This window comes from Delphinus delphis, chromosome 16, assembly GCF_949987515.2.
Source record: "Delphinus delphis chromosome 16, mDelDel1.2, whole genome shotgun sequence".
Taxonomy (NCBI): domain Eukaryota; kingdom Metazoa; phylum Chordata; class Mammalia; order Artiodactyla; family Delphinidae; genus Delphinus; species Delphinus delphis.
In genome coordinates this window covers 55,669,582-55,687,285 of record NC_082698.1, presented here as the reverse complement: position 1 = coordinate 55,687,285, position 17,704 = coordinate 55,669,582, and the positions used below count along the sequence as shown (strand labels likewise).

The window sequence follows — 17,704 nt, the reverse complement described above, 5'->3', positions numbered from 1 at the left end:
GGGGCTGAGCAGCTACACAGCCCAGCCATTTACAGACTTTGCTCACACCTGGAGGTGAGGTCATGCTTGTCCACAATACATAGTTTTTTTAAGGAGACAGTCACTCTGAGATTAATGTGGAAATTAATAAGAATATTCAGAAACAAGGGGCTAATGGAGATGGTATGAGTGTGTGTGTGCCTGTATTTATCTGTATGTATCTGTATGTCCATAAATTTCCCCATTATAAATGGGTTCACTAGCAGTGTCACTCTTATACTATACTGTCTTAGGAAATCACTTCCTAAAATTTTTCTTTCAATTTCTGCCTCTCAGTTTCTTAGTTTATAAAATAAGGAGTTGAACTAAACCAAGAATCGTAAACTATGGCCCATGAAACAAATCTGGCCCATGAAACAAATCTAGCCCACCACCTGTTTTTATAAATAAAGTTTTACTGGAACACACTCACACCCATGTATTGTCTGCGCTGCTTTCAAACTACAATGGCAGAGTGAAATAGTTGTGACAGAGTATGGCCTGCAAAGCCTAAAATACTTACTATCTGGCCCATTACAGAAAAACTTAACCCTGAACTAGACTATCTCTAATATTAGTTTTGGCCTATAAAGTACAACCAAACAATACAAAAGCCCACTCTGTGTGCTTCTTGCCCTTTTTATTTATATATCCAGGCATAACTCGCTTTATTGCACTTCGTAGATACTGTGTTTTTTGTTTTTGTTTGTTTTTATAAATTGAAGGTTTGTGGCAACCTCGCCTCAAGCAAGTCTGTAGCTGCCATTTTTCCAACAGCATTTGCTCACTTCATGCCTTTGTGTCACATTTTGGTAATTCTCACAATATTTCAAACTTTTTCATCATGTCTTATGATGACCTGTGATCAATGATCTTTTGATGTTAGTAAATGACTCGCTCAAGGCTCAGATGATAATTAGCATGTTTTAGTAATAAAGTATTTTTTAATTAAGGTATGTACAGTGTTTTTTAAAAACATAATGCTACTGCACAGTTAACAGACTCCAGTATAGTGTAAACATAATTTTTATATGCACCAGGAAACCAAGAAATTCATATGACTTGCTCTATTGTGATACTCGCTTTATTGCAGTGGTCTGGAACCGAGTCTTCAGTATCTCCGAGGTCTGCCTGTACTGCCTTACTTAGAAAGATTCCATTCAGCTCACAAAGCTCTATGGAGCATATAACCACACACGTGTAAAGTTCAAATAGGAGGCAAAAGGGAAATGAGAGGATACACTTGAAGACAAAGCCGGGAGGCTGTGAATACACAGAAGGCAAACCCTGAGATGCTGTGTAGTTTCAATGGGCCACAAACTTGGCTCCCAGCAGCCACTACAGAAAAAGGGCCAGGATCCCTTTCCCAATTTAGATTGTTCACTGGAGGTTCACCAGGACGACCACAGCAATCCTGGCACGAAGCACTTACCCACGTCTGTGCAGAAGCAGATAACGTGAGATGTAGTGAACAAAGTCCCCAGCAACACCCAAACAGCTGGGAGGCATCTCAATGGCATTTACTGCAACACTGAAATGTCCCTCACTGTGGACCAACTCCAAATCCCAAAGTGGAAGTGACCATCCTTTGGTATATCAAATGATCAAACTGATCAAAATTTGGTATCCCAAATTTTGAATTCAGCACACACCAACTTTAGAATCAGAAAATAATAAATATTTTTACTTTTACAAAAAGATAAGGGAAGCAGTAATCCTTGACAGTTTGGGGGTGCACTTTGACACAGAATCCCTCAGCCATCGCTCCTAGAGAAGGCCCTATGCAGTACTGCTGTTTTTGTAAAGCTAAGCCTGAGTGCCGAGGAGAGAGAGAGAGACAAGACAAAGACAGGATATTCTGCGAACTGGTCAAGGACTGTTTCTCACTTTGATGATGAAGCTCCAAGTGTTAACTATTAAAAGCACCTGCAAATGGTGACGCGCACTTGTCACTGTTTACACTGAGCTCTACAACTTTTTATCTAGCTTTTCAACATAAATAATTCACACCCTGGATCTCAGGTGCTCACTGTCCTGTGCCCAGCGCCTGGAATAGCGCCTGGTGCAGGTGAGAAATAAGTGCTTCCTGAATGAATGACGTGCTCATCTGAGAGATCCTGGACAACCAGTGAATCTACTGATACGCTGAGGTTGTCTTGGTGAATCCTTCCCCAGCTGGGCCTTACCCACCATGCCCTGGTTCTGAAACTCTCACCTGTGACAATGAGACAGGTGAGAAAGGGGCCCAGATGTGGAGGGCCCAAGCTCCTGAGCTGTGCATCAAGGAAAACACATTAAACATGGAAAAGGGAAACCGCAAAGCTGGTGTCTAGTCTCGCCTGAGTCCCACTGTTGCAAGGATAAACACTGGGGCAGTTCAGGACAAACACAGCTTTCAGTTCTGAACAGGCAGAGGTACTTTCCCTTGAGCATGGAGACTGCAATATGAAATCTGTTCCTTGCTCAGAGCAAGGACCTGCCTTCTCTAAAGGAGAGGCCTGTTCTGAAGGTACCACCTGAACTCTGAGCTGCCTGCTCTCTGGGCAGTGGGACTGCTCCATCCTGAGTGCACCAGAGCAGCCCAGGCAGCATTTTCCCCAAGGAGACCTTCGGAGAGCAGCTAGCCTCATGGGCAATCCCAGGCAAGGAGGCCTGGGTGCACCATGCTTGTCCACACAAATGTTAAAAGGATCAGGTCAAGCAGCCTCAGGACCTAATTGGCTCAGAGACAGTAATGTCAAAAGGTCATAGCCATAGCAAGAGCTGACAGGGGCTTCAAAAAGAAGGTATTATCTTCAAACGGGAAGTAACGACACGGGAAGACCACTGGACGGGGAGTCTGGAGGCCTGCAGGTACGAGCCTCGTTCTGTCACTTCACTGCCCTTCCTAGGCCTCGGTTTTCTCAACTGTAAAATGGACATGAATTCACTGATAAGACTGGCTTTGTGGCTTCCTCGTCATGAACCCCTACAACACAACAGCAAAATGGGAGATACACAACAAATACAACATGGTCCTTGCCCTTCAACCTGATTATAATGTATAGGGCTTAGCGCAGTGCCTGGCTCCCAAGATGCTCTTAATAATGTCGTCGTCAGCAGTAGTATCCAGGGGGCTGCTGGGTGCACATGGCCTGGGGCTTCTACTTCCAAATATCACACACATCACCTACCTGCCTCCGCTGCATGGTGCTAGCTCAGGCCTTGCCTCACCGGGTCCACTGCAGCAATGCTCTCCTGTTGTGTCCTGACCCAGGAGCTCACTGTCCCAACCGGCCTAGCATCCCTGAGCTCCTGCCTCACCAATTTAGTCTCTAACTTGCCCATTTGTGCCCATTTGTGCTTCTCTCGGCACCATCACCAATCATGATGCCCCTCCCTCAAAATCTCCTTTTCCTGCAAAATTCAGTCCAAAGTCTTTAAGCTCGGCATTTAAAGACCTCACTAGCTGTCTCCAGCCCACTTTCCCAGTCTCACTGCCCCTCAGGTGCCTCTGTGTTGGCAGCCCAGGCCTCATTCCCACAGCACACCATGCACTTTTCCTGCTGCTCCCCCACTGTGGAATCATTTCCTCTCCTTTGACTTTCAGGATCCTAACCCACATTGCCAAGCTCAACTCAAATGCCTTGTGTTTTATTAGGTGTTCTTCTCAGCTTCTGGCCCACTAAGTAGTCCCTTGCTTTCAAGCTCGGCTATGTTTTTATTTTTGATATCATTGCTATCATCAAATGTGTTCGGTTCATCTTGAAATGGAAGTTTCAGCTCAAAGGCTTTCTCCCCATGAAGCCCTGTGAAGGCTTTCTTGACCCCCTTCTTCCCCCCACTCAGCCTCCCCACCACACACTCACACGCAATGTGTGTATTCGTAGCATTTCTCCTCCAGACATTCCTTCAATAGCTTCCATCCACGGTGCAACGGAATCAGGATCATGCCTTGTTTTTCACGGGGATGAAAAAGCACCTGGCCCAGAGTTGGTGTTCAGTATCTCTTAGATGTATCTCTTAGATGATGTTGATGAAGATAATCAGAATGGTCCTCGGTGGCCACAGGGAAGCACCAGGCAGCACATGTGTACAACCAAACTGTCTGCTGTTTCCCATCCATCACCGCCGTACACAGAGAATGCACTGCCTCTCTTTCATCCCACGTGAATGCCCAGACCCAGAATTCAACCTCCTTAAGTTTTCCACACAGAATGCACTCACACACAAGTGTGAAAAAGCAACAGGGACTTTACAGAAGGCTCTGGAGGGGGGATGAGGGTGGTGGTCACACAGCACAGCCCACGACTAGCCACCTTCAATTCCTCATGAGACACTCAGGGCTGCCCAGTCTCTCGTGGATCCCACTGACCCAGACTGTCCCCCTCCGTCTTCCTCCACACAGCAACTGGCCTCAGCAACTTTCTCTCTCCTCCTTTCCCAAATCCCAGCTTTAAGTTGCTCCGCTTTCGATGTTGCCACCAATTACCATCAGCCAGGGCTTCATACCCAGATTCTTCAGAAGGCGCAGCTCCCACTGGTCCCTCAGTTAACAGAGCCCTGTTCTCCTTGAAGGCTCTTAGGCCACCACCTTTGTGACTCAAGCATGACATTCAGTGACTTACTCCTTCCCTCAAGCAGTTTGTGAGATATTTATCCCAAACATAATGTGGAGTTTCCCCCAAGGAGGCTTCTGATCGGTGAAATTTCACCATCTCCCAACATCTATGGTCACCTTCCACTGAGTTTTTGCCATGAAACATCAAGAGCGATGGCATCTATCTTCCAGCTTCCCTGCCTGATCTCTGATCCCCCCAACCATCTGGAAACCCCCATTCATTCTACCTCTGAGCCAAATGACTCGTGACCGTGCCCCAGCATCAGGTCCAGGAAGGGCAGCCCATACAAAACAGCTTCCCGAATCACGACAAGTTATTTGGAATGCGACATCCTTCTCAGGGAAACTCTTGACTCTGATCAGACTCAAGAAAGCTGGTGGGCAGGGCTACCCAGGGAAGGAGCCCACCTACGGCAGGAGCCTGGCCTGACCAGGGTGACTGACTCGTGCCTGTTCGCCCCCAACTTTCCCAGTCTTTGCACCCAAAGAACCATGTCCCAGGCCCCCCAGGTAAACAGGGATGGTTGGTCACTACAGGCTTGTACCACCCACAATCCTTGCCAAGAAGCAGGAGCTCAGGAGGCCCGTCAGTGAAGCCAAGCCCCACACAAGCAGATCAGAGAGAATGTGGGAAACGCACAGAGGAGGGGCAGGACGAGCCTGGGCTGCAGGTGGGCTAGGAGACAGCCTCCTCAGAAGCAAGGTCACAGGAGCAACGCTCCAAGCACGGGGCCAGGAGTCTCAGGTGGGCTGCCCACGAGTTTCACCACCAGCATGATTGAGGATTTCTACCAGGAGCAGGACCCTGATCACACAGGGCAGGAGACTAGAAAACTCTGGAGGCCAGAGGACAACAGTAACATTCTCAGAAGGCCCACACACACACACACAAACATTCTCAGAAGGCCAACACACACACACACACACACAAACATTCTCAGAAGGCCAACACACACACACACACACACACACACACACACACACACACACACACACACACACACACACACACACACACACACACACACACACCTGGATTCCGGCATTTATGGAGCCTCTGCAGAATCCTGAGCACACGTTTCTTTGACCCTTTCTCCTCTCCAAGACTGTCAAGCGTGCACGTGTGTGTCTGTGTGTGCACTGTGTGTGTGCACGTGCACACCTCTTCTGCTAGCAGAGGAAATGCTCTACATCCTCTCCAACAGACCCTCTCTGCCCCAAACAGTGGCCCACTCTGCAAATGCCCCACATATCGCTGGCTCAGCTGTGTACCAAGACCCCCCCACGACCATATGACCACACGTAAGCCCTCGCCCTTCACCCCCACCTCCCAACAGCCAATGGCCTGGAGAAGACGCGGCGAAACATCACATCCCCATAAACAGAGAGATCACGGACCAGAGAGCAGACTTCCTCGTGTGAGGAGGGAGCTGGGGACTCACCAGGACTCTGCCGGTCAGCGTCTGGGCAGATATCATCACCCCCGCCCAGTCTTTCACGGAGGTCATCCAGCCGACCTCGGCTGCCACCGCCTCCTCTTTTTCGTCCACTGGCTTGAGAGTGCCGTCCGCCTGGCTTGAGCCATTGTTAATCTTCTGGGCCTCCTGGCAACAGAGAGAACAAGGGTTGAGACGTAGCCACCAAGTGGATTTAAAAAACACAACCTACCCAAAAGAATCAAAGCTAGACGGGCCCCCGCTGAGGTGGGCACTGGCTTGAAGGTACAGGGGTTGGGAAGAAGGACGGATTATGGCTTTGATTGTTTTTTTTAATCTTTTTAAAAAGGATCTTTCCTTTGTTTCCTCTTAAAATATCTTTGTGAAAGAAAGAAGAATAAAATTATTCTCTTCTGATTTTAAAGAAAAAAAGTCATAAAACTCAGGAGGGAAACCATCCTGTCTAGGGTCACGGAGTGGCTAGACAGGAAGTGAGGTCAGCATTCTGTAATCTCCACCTGCCCAGCCTTCATACCCTTCTCACAGACGCACCCTACTTTCCTAAAAAAAAAAAAACCCCACCTCCTCCTCATCTCAGTCTGTGTGGTTCAAAAGGGACTGAAGGTCCACCCTTTCTCCAGAAATGGAGACTGGTCAATCAGATCAGTCCACCCCTCTGGCAACAGCAATTGGGCCAAGGATGGTTATGCGATCCCATGCCAACCCAGTATGACTCAAGCCTGGGACATTTGCTGGAAAGAATAAGAAGGGTAATCCTTCCCTGAGAATGAAGCCACCACAGAGGAAACTAGAAATGGCAGAATACTGATGTCATCATTTGAAGACCTGGATCCAGCTGTGCCTGAAATCCACACCAGACCTGTTTAGTTACAGGAGAAAATAAATTCCCCTTTGTACCTAAAAATGTGCTTGAGGATCAAGGCTGACTTCATCAGATAACTGAGCCCCACATGGGGTCCTAAACTGTACACTTCTGCGTGCACTGTGCCCTCTGCCTAGAATACTCTTCTCCCACAGAGGGTCATGGCTTACTCCCTCACCTCTCTCAAATCTTTGCTCAAATATCACCTTTTCAATACTTATTCTCTGGCTACCCTTTTAAAATTCCAACTGTCTTCTGACAGCACTGCCTTTCTGCTTTGTTTTTCTCCAAAGCACTTAAAATTTCTAACACACTCCATAATTCTCTTACTTATTTCATTTACAGTCTGCCTCCCCCAACTGCTGAATCCTGAGTGCCTAAAAGAGAGCCTAGTATATGGCTGGCTCAATAAATATGAAAGAAGGAATAAAAAGGGTTATGAATGTCAGCCCCTCACTCACTATAGAGCCTGGGCTTAGGGGTTGCCAAATAAAATACAGGAAACCCAGCAAAATTTGAATCTCAACTAAGCAACAAATAATTTTTCAGTATAAGTATGTCCCAAATATTGCATGGGACATACTTACACTAAAAACACATTCATTGTCTAAAATTTAAATGTAACTGGGCCCCCTATTCAAATAACCACTGAGATTATTTTTGCAGACACAGATGTTTAAAAAGATGCCAGCAAAATTATGTTCATCATTTAAAATGCTAGAATTAACAAAACAAACTGACCCTGGGGATCATTGTGAATTGGAGTGAGGAGGAAAATCCAAAGGCAGAGGTGAAAATCTTGATCTGCAGTGAGTGGGGGTGGGCCAGAATGAGGAAAGGAGAGCTGGGAGGCACTGAGTGAGTCATCCTCCTGGGGACTTGCAGGCAGGCAGGAAGCTGCTCCTGATGCCTGGTTCTCCCCCGCCAGCCACCCCGCCCCAGGGACGCTGGGCAAACGGAACATCAGTAACACCAGGCGCTCATGTTTAATTTCCAAGTGTATTGGCCCCTCCAGCGCTGGAATAGTCAAAAAGGAGGCCTGGGGCAGGGGCACAGGGGGGCATATTTGGGGGCCGCCTGCTGACATCTGTGGAGCCAGCTGCCCAAGCCACCTAAGGCCAGTCCCAATGACCTGTTAGGGCCCCAAGTCTCAGCCACGTGGAAACTGCAAAGGTGGGTGTCCTGGAAGAGACAGAGACGCTGATGCGTGGCACCCTTTAGTAACTGAAGGTGTAGATGCAGGTCTCCTGTCCGTCCCTGGTAAGATGGGGACCATACTGCCTGCCCCATAGGTGTTGGTCGGATTAGATAGTGTCCAACAGCACACAGTACGCATTTCATGAATTAGTCTCACCACCTCCCTCTTTCTCCTGGAAGCGCAGACACTCTAGCGGTGGTTCTCAAACTTCAGCAGCGTCAGAACCACCTGGAGGACTTGTGAAAACACAGAGGGCTGGGCCCCACCTGCAAACCCCCGTTTCTATCAAGTTCCCAGGTAATGCTGCTGCTGCTGCTCTGGGAAGCCCAGTTCGAGCACCACTGCCTGTAATCGTTCTGACCTGGCTTGATCATCACCGCCCCGATGTGAAATGGAACATGAATCGTAACCCTCAGCTCGATCCTGGCCTCTCCCTTCGCCCAGACGAGGAAGAGATCAGGGCAAAGAGAAGACCCTCAAATCAGAGGCTCTTATGGCTCCTTTTGAGCAGTGCCTCCCAGAGACATTTCTGAGCTGGTCCAGGGCCACAGCCTGGGGGCCTGAAGGACCAGCTAGCTCTCTGCTCCTCAATCCTGGCTGACCCTGGAGGAGGGAATGGCATGCAAAGGGCCGGGACTCAGGGAGTCCTCTCCAGTCACAGTGGTTTCCATGCGTCAATAATTCAGAGCACAAGAGGTATATGGCAGATAAGCTCTCTTGCCAGCCCTCTTACCTACTGTTTTACAAGTCATTCATTATTTTAATTACTTTACAATAGGCAAGGAAAAACACGGACTAAAGGGAGATAATGCTCTCGTTATTATTTGCTTACACAAGATGTTGTGAGCATAATTAATTACTTGTGGAGGCAGGACTCGAGGTGGGGAGCTGGGGGAGCAGGGAGGCGAGCACATTGCAGAGCCTGACGCCAGGCCACCACGTCAGCGCTCCTCGGCCTGGAGGGAAAGCCCCTCTGCACCACTGACCTCACTCTGGCCAAGCATCCCTCATCGGGAGCAGGTGTAACTCCTGCTCCAGAGAAAGGGGGCGGAGGCCCAGAGAGGTTAAGTGGTCTTGCTGGGGACACACGGGGTGGGTTTGGGGGGAGGAGTGGTAAGGAACAGAGCCCATTACAATAGCGATTGACCACCATTTACCAAGCCAGAACTGGGGGCCAGCAAGTAAAAATTAAGTGCCTCCTCTGCATTACCTTGCTTAGACCTTGTAATAAATACGACAGGCAGGTGGAATTATCCCCATTTTACAGACAGGCCAACTGAGAGCAGGTATTTCTCGGGGGAAGACACACAGAGCCTGAGAACTCGGGCTGGAAGCAGCAAGCCCATCTGGCCTTAGGTCTGCTCTGCCACTTACAAGCTGGCCACCCGGGACATGTTAGCTCACAAGCTCAGCCTCCTGCATGTGAAATGGGGACAGGCATGCAGACCCCAGGAAGGTGGTGGTGAAGCTTATGCCAGATAAGCAATGCACTAGTGCTCAGCACAGGGCTTGGGGCGTGACAGTTACAGCTGCTGTGGGACGGGTTGGCTCCAAGGATATTCAGTCAAAACCACGCCGTCAACTGGGGGCTCTGTGAGGGACACTGTAATAAATAATTACAGAACAGAGGATAAATGAGTGTCGATTCTAACAGCTATGAGGCTTCAACTAGGTAACAGGCCACCAGGAGGTAAGATGCCCAACTTCTGGACAGGTTCCAGCAGGAGCCGTGTGGCACTCCCCCAGGACAGTGGGGGCAGGGATTCCTGCAGAGAGTCACCCCTGGACCAAGTGACCTCTTAGATCCCTCTGACTCTAAGCTCCGTTAGACCAACTTCCTATTGTGATGAGGCGACTGAGGACCAGAGGGAGGCTGCCCCCCAGGTCCCAGTACACTGCTTTCTCTCCTGTGCCCCGCCAAGTGGGCGTCCATCCATCCCCACACCTTCCACTTCCCACTGTAGAGAAGGACCCCGCCACCCTGCCGGGAGGACTCCTGAGTTGGGCCAGACAGGCTCCCCCTGGTGTCAGGAGTGAACTGGCCCTGATTCCTGCTCATCCTCTGGGAAAAAAGAGAGACAGAGAGAAAAAGAGAGCGTGTGTGTGTGTGTGTGTGTGTGTGTGTGTAAGAGAGAACTCCACCAGTTACAGGCTCCAGCTACCCTAGCCTCAGACAGACCATCAGAGATTTTCTGAAACGGAGAAAAGGAGGCCTTTGAGGGAAGAGAGGAATAAGGAGGAGGGAGGAGTAGGGAACAGACGAGACTGGGCGGGGCCTGGGGATGTCCTGGAAAGCGGAGGTCCAGTCGCGGCCACCCTCCCGAGGCTCCGTCTTGCCCTGTCTCCCACCAGAGTCTTGTGCAAAAGAAGCCGCAGCTGCCTCCTGAGGACACACTTGACAGTCTCTAATCTCAGTGCCGGACTGGAGGATGGGGGGGGCTGTAGGGTGCGCTGCAAGCACAGGAGGCTGCATGGACACGGGAGCAGGCTGGCAGGCAGCCCCCTGCCATCGCAGGCCCACACGGGCGGCCTCTCACAGGCCGGGCTTGGGCACGTGGCCTCACCCCTTCTTGCCTTCTCGCCGTCCCCCTCAGTGACTTCTGACATGGCCACGGAGGGCCTCGCCCCTACTATGTCCCCTGCGGCCAAAGGCCTGACTGGACCACAGTCACCTGCCAGGCGCTCACTGTCCACAGCACGTACCTGTTGGATGTTTGGGCATTTCCCCCGAAGCACCAGGTCGAAGACCAAAGCCTGAGAAGGAAGCTCAGCCATGCCTTCAGATGCCAACCCCGAATACGGAGGGCCTGGAGGGACGTCACAGCCCAGTGCCACCCTGCCTACCTGGGAACCACCAAGCCAGGACACAAACCCCCAGTTGGCTCTGTTTCTCTTCCTTCTTTTTGCCTCCCCAAGAGGATGATTCCACCAAATCTAGCCCAAGGGAACCCATCACTCCCAAGCAGATCCCTGCCTCACCAGCCTGCAATCTGGAGCCCAAGTGTTCCCAGGGCCAGCGGAAACCTCCACCTGGCCTGGTATGGGGGATTGGGTGTGGGAGCCCCACAGGGCAACACGTCTCATCTTCAAACGTCCCAGCTTTCCCCAGCAGCGGGAGCTGCCCTGGCCCAGCGTGGGAGAGCAGGCCTGTGCTAACCCCAGGACCCCACCGCTTCTGGTCCTCAGATCCAGGCTGTCTCGCTGTCTCTGTCTCTCACCCTTCCTTCACTGGACCCAGTATACTGGGAGCCTCAAGTCTGTGGTGTGGTAGGAAGAGCTCTGAGGATCAAAAGATACCCAAGTCCAGATTCTCTAGATGGCCTTGGACAAGTCATTTCATTTCTCAAAGCCTCTTCTGTAAATAGGGATACATCCCGCCATATAATCTGGGGTAAGGTGGAGCACAGCACTTTCTGAAAGTACCAACTTCTTTATGAAGGGTGGGCAAAGATGGCATCATGGCTCAACTCTCAGATCCCCACCTGCCTGCCCCTTGCTGGGCAGGCCCTGGTTATCTCCCTGGGCACGAACAGAATGTTGGCATTGCCAAGTCCTTCCAGGTGGCCCGCTGTGTTGGCCACACCCTCCCTATGAGCCTCTGCCACTCCTGCCCAGCTGGGCTCACTCACCCCCAGGTGCCAAGGCCACCCTGGGCACCACACCTGTAGGGATGGAGGAGGATTCCAGAGTCACCTTGATCATCCCTGCTGAGGCCACCCACTCCCTGCAAAGCTCCAAGTCTGCCTCGGGTTTAGTTACATGTCAGTTAGAAAGGGAAGTTGTTTAATCAGTGATTGCCTGGGAGGAGAACCACGCTTCAAAATGTAAGTCAGATCATGTCGCTGCCATGCCGACCCCCTCCTGGGGTTTCTCATCCCAGTCGAAGGACAAGCCGTAGACTTCACACAGTGCAACCCCTTAATCTGCCTGCTCCTGCCGTCATCCTACAAGCCTCCCACTCACTCCCTTGCTCGCTCCAGCTGCACTGGCCTCCTTGTGCTGCCAGAATGTTCCAGGCCCTCTCCAAGCTGGGGCTGACTGCACTGGCTACCCCCTCACCTCACACTGTTCAAAGCCTGACCGTATGGGTGAGCACTTCCCTGCCCACCTTCCCTGCCCACCCCCAGCCCTCCCCGATCCCATCACTCCTCATCTATGCTCCACGCTCCTCCAGAGCATTTATCCCACCACCTGGCAGGCTGAAGACTTTAATCATCACTGACTGACTGTAAGCTCCACGAGGGCAAGCATTTTCGTCTCTTTTGTTCACCGCTGTATCCTCAACAATGAAACATTACGAGCTCAGACTAAGCAAGGACTTGATACATCTTGGTGAAAGGAAGGAAAGAAGGGGGAAAGGGGGAAGGAGGGAAGGAGAGGAGGATGGAGGGAGGGAGGGAGGGAGGGATGGTAGAAGTATAAAAAGAAGGGAGGGAGGGAAGGAGAGCTGTAGCAGATGGGAAGTCAACTGCTGGCAAGCACGATAACTAGAGTAGGTAACATTACTAACAAGTAATGATGGTAACGATAACCAGCATCATCACAGTAACTCTACGAGGCGGGTCTGAATGCGCTCATTGGCAGATGAGGGGTTAAGCAGCTGGCCCAGGAAGACACAGTCGGAATTTAAACCCCGCTGTCTGACACCAAGAAGAGACATGCACCTGAGCTGACTTCCTCCCGGGGATAACGCGCGCAGAAGGATTCCGGGCTGTCACAAAGTGCCCAGGAGAGGCTTATTACCATCAGGAACTCTTAATTCTGCTGCGTGTACTGCAGAGACCCTTCTTCGAGGTCCCTGTGCCTTAAGAGGGTGGTTAAAACAAGGACAGAGGAACATGGTTCTTTTTCTCTACCAAGAACCGGCTTGGAACCAAAAACCACCCTTCGTGGAGCAGAGCAGCAGATGGGAAATGAACATGGTCTCTTGCTCAGCACTGAGGTTCTCTACACAGATGCTGCTGAAGGACGAGATGGCTTCCCGGCTTCCCTCATGCCATCTGCATCCTTAACAGGGAATCCTGGCCCAAGACTGCAGGGCCCAGGGCACCCGAGGGGTGGGGCACTCACGGCGGCCAGAGCATCTCCCGTCCTTGGAAGCCCCAGGCCTGCACCTCTCTCTGCCCAGGGCCTTGGTGCTAAGGGGCATTTCCTGGGTGCTCAACTTCCAGAGGGCTGTGGGGAAAGGAAGGACCCGGAAACCTCCACCTGTCTTCCCCTTGTGTCTCACAGTCCCACTTGGTCCTCAAATCTCCCTGGTCGACATCAAAAAGCCATTTCTCCTGAGCCTGCATTGACGGATCCTGCTTCAGTCTGCCTGAGACCCCCAACCTCACCCCATCCCCAGCAGCAGCCCCCCGCCTCTCCCTGTCCCCTCTCACCCAGCAAAACCGACCCAGCAGCCTGGCGCGCAGCTGCCCTCAGCTGACCACAAAGCAGGAGTCCGTAAGTCCTCGTCGCCTATTAGAGGGATAGTAGCAGGGCCAGGAGCTCTGGGCTGCAAGTTAGGAGGCCTGCATTCTAGCCCCGGCTTTGCCAGGCACACGCTTTGTGGCCCTGGCCAGTCGCTTAACCTCTCTGAGTGAGCAGAGTCCCCATCTGGAAAATGAGGGGAAACAGTGGGTTAAACCCATAGTTTTCTGTCCCTTAGAGGCCAGCACTGTGTTCTGTCAGGTGCCTTAGTGGATTAGCAAGGGACGGCAGAGGCGGCAAGGCCCCTGGCCCCCATGAAAATCAAAGCACCACTACGTTGAGCCGTTTTCACCTATTAAGGTTCTGTACTAGACCGCACCTGAGTAAAGGGGTCTTCTGAGGAAGAAACGTTTGAAATCCACTGAGTAAAAACCCATAGGCCTGTTTCAGCTTTTAGAAGAGGCTCTATTTCATGGCAATGATGATGGCATCCTGTGCCCTAAGACCCAGAAACGCCTGAGCATCAACACCTATAAACCCATGGGGCTTCCAGGACCTCCGTGCAGGCCACCATCCTGTCCCTCAGCGTCAGGTCTTCACCAGGCCTAAAGGCTGGGAAACGGTCCTCCAGCCGCCACCCCCCCCCCCCCCCCCGACTCCTTCCAAATCGGCCAAGAGGAAAACGCCCTCCCCTGCCCCCAACGGCTTCTTTCATATCCTGGAAAGGTGGCCCAGCCCTGGGATTCTCCCAGGTACCGATAACCCTGCATATGAGGGATTAGGCCGATAACCTCAAGCAGCTCAAGCAAATAAAGCAGCATGTGGGCACCGCCAGCTGGGATTTTCACAGTGAGAGCTCTGCAAAGGGAGAGGAGGGAAGAGATAGGTACTCTGGCACTCAGGGACAGGGAAACGAGGCACCAGAAGCCTCGGGCCCCCGACAGGAACCGCTGTCAGCGGGTGGTGGAATCGGTTCTGCCCTTGGGAAGTTCCGATGATCCGACCTCTGCCTGTCAGGACGGAGCCTCCCCTGCACCTTGAGGCCTCCTCATCCAGCCCCCGGGACCCCACGTGCACCTGGGGCACCGCGTTTGTGCCAGAGGAACCCATCCAGCAGCTACTGCATCTGCTAACTACAGGCTACACGTCCAGGGAAGGGGCAGGGTGACTACAGATTCGGGCTGCAGGAGCTGAAAAAGAAGCTCGGACAAAGCCAATTGCTCTGGGATGTCAGAAAACCGTCGTGTTGCCTGGTAAGACACCTCGTCATCACGCGCATTTTTAGCTATGGCTTTCCAGGGGCAGTGTCCATATTCTCACTTCTAGGGGTCCCCCGTGCTGTGTGTGAAGACACAGGTCACCGCGGAAGGAAAAAGGTGACAGCAGAAAAAGGCCAGGTGCCCTCTGACGAGTCGATGGCCATCTTGTGCCTCAGGCTTCCTTGCTTCAAACTCAAAGGGGCTGTGTAAACGCTCCCCAACGTTCTGTCTAGCTCTGACACCGCCGGACCTCGACATCTGGACTGTGAGTCCTGCACTTGCCCCACCCCAGCGGTGTCAGATGCTGGGAGAGGATGGGGGTCCTTTCTGGCCCTTCTCAGGGCCATTCTAAGCTGCTCCCCGGTGCCCTGGGGACCAAGGGGAGGCAGCTGGCTCTCAGGAAATCCTTGACTCCTTGTCTGTACAAGCCATGTTCTCTGCTTGGCAGTTTTACACCATCTTATTTAATCCTCAGAACAAGCCTGCAAGGTAGGAATGTTACGAGGCTCAGAGAGGTTGGGTGATTTCCAAGATCACTCATCTTGTAAGCGGCAGAGCTGAAATTTAAATCCAGTCTCTTCTAAGACCGAAGGCCATGTCTTTTTATCTGTTCCTTGCTGCCTCAGGATAGGCAAAACGTACAAAGAAGAGATGGAATCTCCTTATAAAATGCTGTTTATTACTAGCACTGAAACAATCATCGTATACCCTATGGCTTCTAAATGACAAAATTTTGTAGTACAGACATCTGGTTATAATCAACCCTGTATGGAGAGGGAGTTGGAGAAATGACCTAGGGGAAGGGGTGCCAATTTGGGAATAAACTGACCCATTAGACACCATATCCCGTGGTGAGACGCGTTCTCAAATGGCCACATCTGCTGCTTGAAATTAGTAAGTCAACCCATCAGTTCAAACTTCAGGACTGATGCATCCAGCTCAGCCAATACACCACGTCTGCAAAATAAACATCTTCTCAATCAATTAGCTTAATAAAATGGGAACATGTAAGTGACAGTCCAGAACTCACTATCTGGACCTCAGAGACTTGGAACTGGATCAGCCAAGACCTCAACTCTGATCGCTCAGCCAGTGACCGGGCCGGTTCCAAGCAGGCCTGCTCACCTGCAAAGACATGGCGGTTGAGCTGCCATTCTGCAGGGCAGCCTGCCCTGGGAGAATGGCTCAAGAACCACAGGCGCAAGAAAACCATCCCAGGGGCCCCAGTCAGAAGACGAAAATCACATTTGTTTTCCAGTTGAGGAAGCACTTGTAACCACAGCAGGCAAGTCTGAGGCAGGACCGTAAATTCAGAAAGAGTGATAATGGATGTAACTTTCTGAATGCCTTGCGTTCTCTTGGTTAATCCTGTTAACAAGGTTGCAAGTCAGGCACTATTATGCCCATTTTAAAGATGGGCAACTGAGGCACTAAGGCTCTCTGAAGGTCTACGGTTAGCAGAGCAGCCTTATAAATCCCACTCAGGCCCATACGCTCAATACAAATCCCTTTTCCTCGTAGGAAGAATCTGGCATTGTATGGAAAAGCAATCCAGTGTGAGTTCTTGTTTCAAGGAGAGCACTCAAACCCCTTCAAAAAATGTGTTGCTGTTGTTTTTTGGTTTGTTTTTTTAATGAGATGCATCTCAGAGTCATAGATCTGTAGAGGTCAGAGCTGTGAGGGACCTGAGAACTTATGCAGGCTGATTCCCTTCCTTCAATAAGAAGCCTAGGGTCACAGAAAGGTTGGGGGCCTCTTCAAGGAAACACAGCTTGTTCATTTAAGAGACTGGGTAGGCCCACACATGGCTGAGAGACGGTGCAAGAATGCTGGGAGGCACAGGTGTTGTCCCCAGAGTCCGCCTTCTGGCTTCCCCTCGTACCCCCGCTATGCAACCCGGCACAAGTCACTCCACCCCATCCAGCCTCAGGGTCCTCAACCAAACGACGGGCTTGCAAATACCTTCCTCAGAGAGTCTCTGTGAGGAGCAACCATGATGATGAAGGCAAAGCAGGTGGGGAGAGCTCAGTAAACAGTATTATCCACTAAGTGCCGGAGTCTGCACTTATGTGACCTTGGACAATGACCTGCCCAAGATCCCACAGCTAGTAAAGAGCTCGTCAGGATGGGAATTCAGATTTGCCAGACAGCAAACCCCATCTCTCTCCTCTTCACCAAAGTGGTGGCCAGCTTTGTTTCTAATCAAGACAGACTGGATATGCATAACTAAGACACAAAGGAAATCCAAGACCCTCATTTTCATTAAAAAAAAAAAAAAAAAGGCAGAACTCTCCAAGTCACAGCCAAGTTAACTTGTAAGACTCAAGTTAGCGGGGAAAAGGCCGATGGAATCACAACAAGGGTGTGAACATGACTGGGGAACAACTGAATCCTACCCAAAGACGCAGAGTGTCAATGTCTGAGGCACCAGTTCATCTGGTCAGGGAGATCACGGGCTCCTCCTCTCTCCCACCTCCTGGAAAGCAGCCCAGGACAGTTTGGAGAGTTCCCCACTTCTGGGGAGGAGTTACTGAGAGAGAGACAGTGGAAGGGTCAAGAGGGGAGAAGCAGAAGAAGGAAGGGAGCCCCATCGCCACCTGAGGACCAAGAAGAGGATCTGGCTCCCCACAGCAAAGCATCCTGGGAGGCTGGCTCTCAGGCCCTCTGGTCCCGTGGTCCCCACAGCAGTGCAGGACAGAGCGTGGAAATGGAAAACAGCAGCACAGTATAATGTGTGTGTGTCAGCGAAAGACAGCCAACGCTCCTCCCCAGGGAAGAACTGTCCTTTTCCTTGACATTATGTCATCACTGCTTGGCTGGATATTAACATGCCCTTTGAATGAAATGACAACGATGGTAGAGCTGGCATTTGACAGTTTCTTTCTTGCCTGTCAAAAT

General features: G+C 51.2%; 1 protein-coding gene across 18 annotated transcripts in view; it reads right to left on the bottom strand.

The window, feature by feature from the left end:
- The window catches only part of KCNMA1 (potassium calcium-activated channel subfamily M alpha 1), a 739,336-nt gene that overhangs the window by 511,741 nt on the left and 209,891 nt on the right, over positions 1-17,704 (bottom strand). For all 18 annotated transcript variants that reach the window (XR_009522457.1, XM_060034718.1, XM_060034719.1 and 15 more), the window contains exon 2: positions 6,061-6,222. Coding sequence is in view for 17 of the 18 variants with exons in the window: in XM_060034718.1 (XP_059890701.1) it covers positions 6,061-6,222 (162 nt within the window). In the remaining variant the exon portion in view is untranslated. The remainder of the gene's footprint in view (positions 1-6,060; positions 6,223-17,704) is intronic.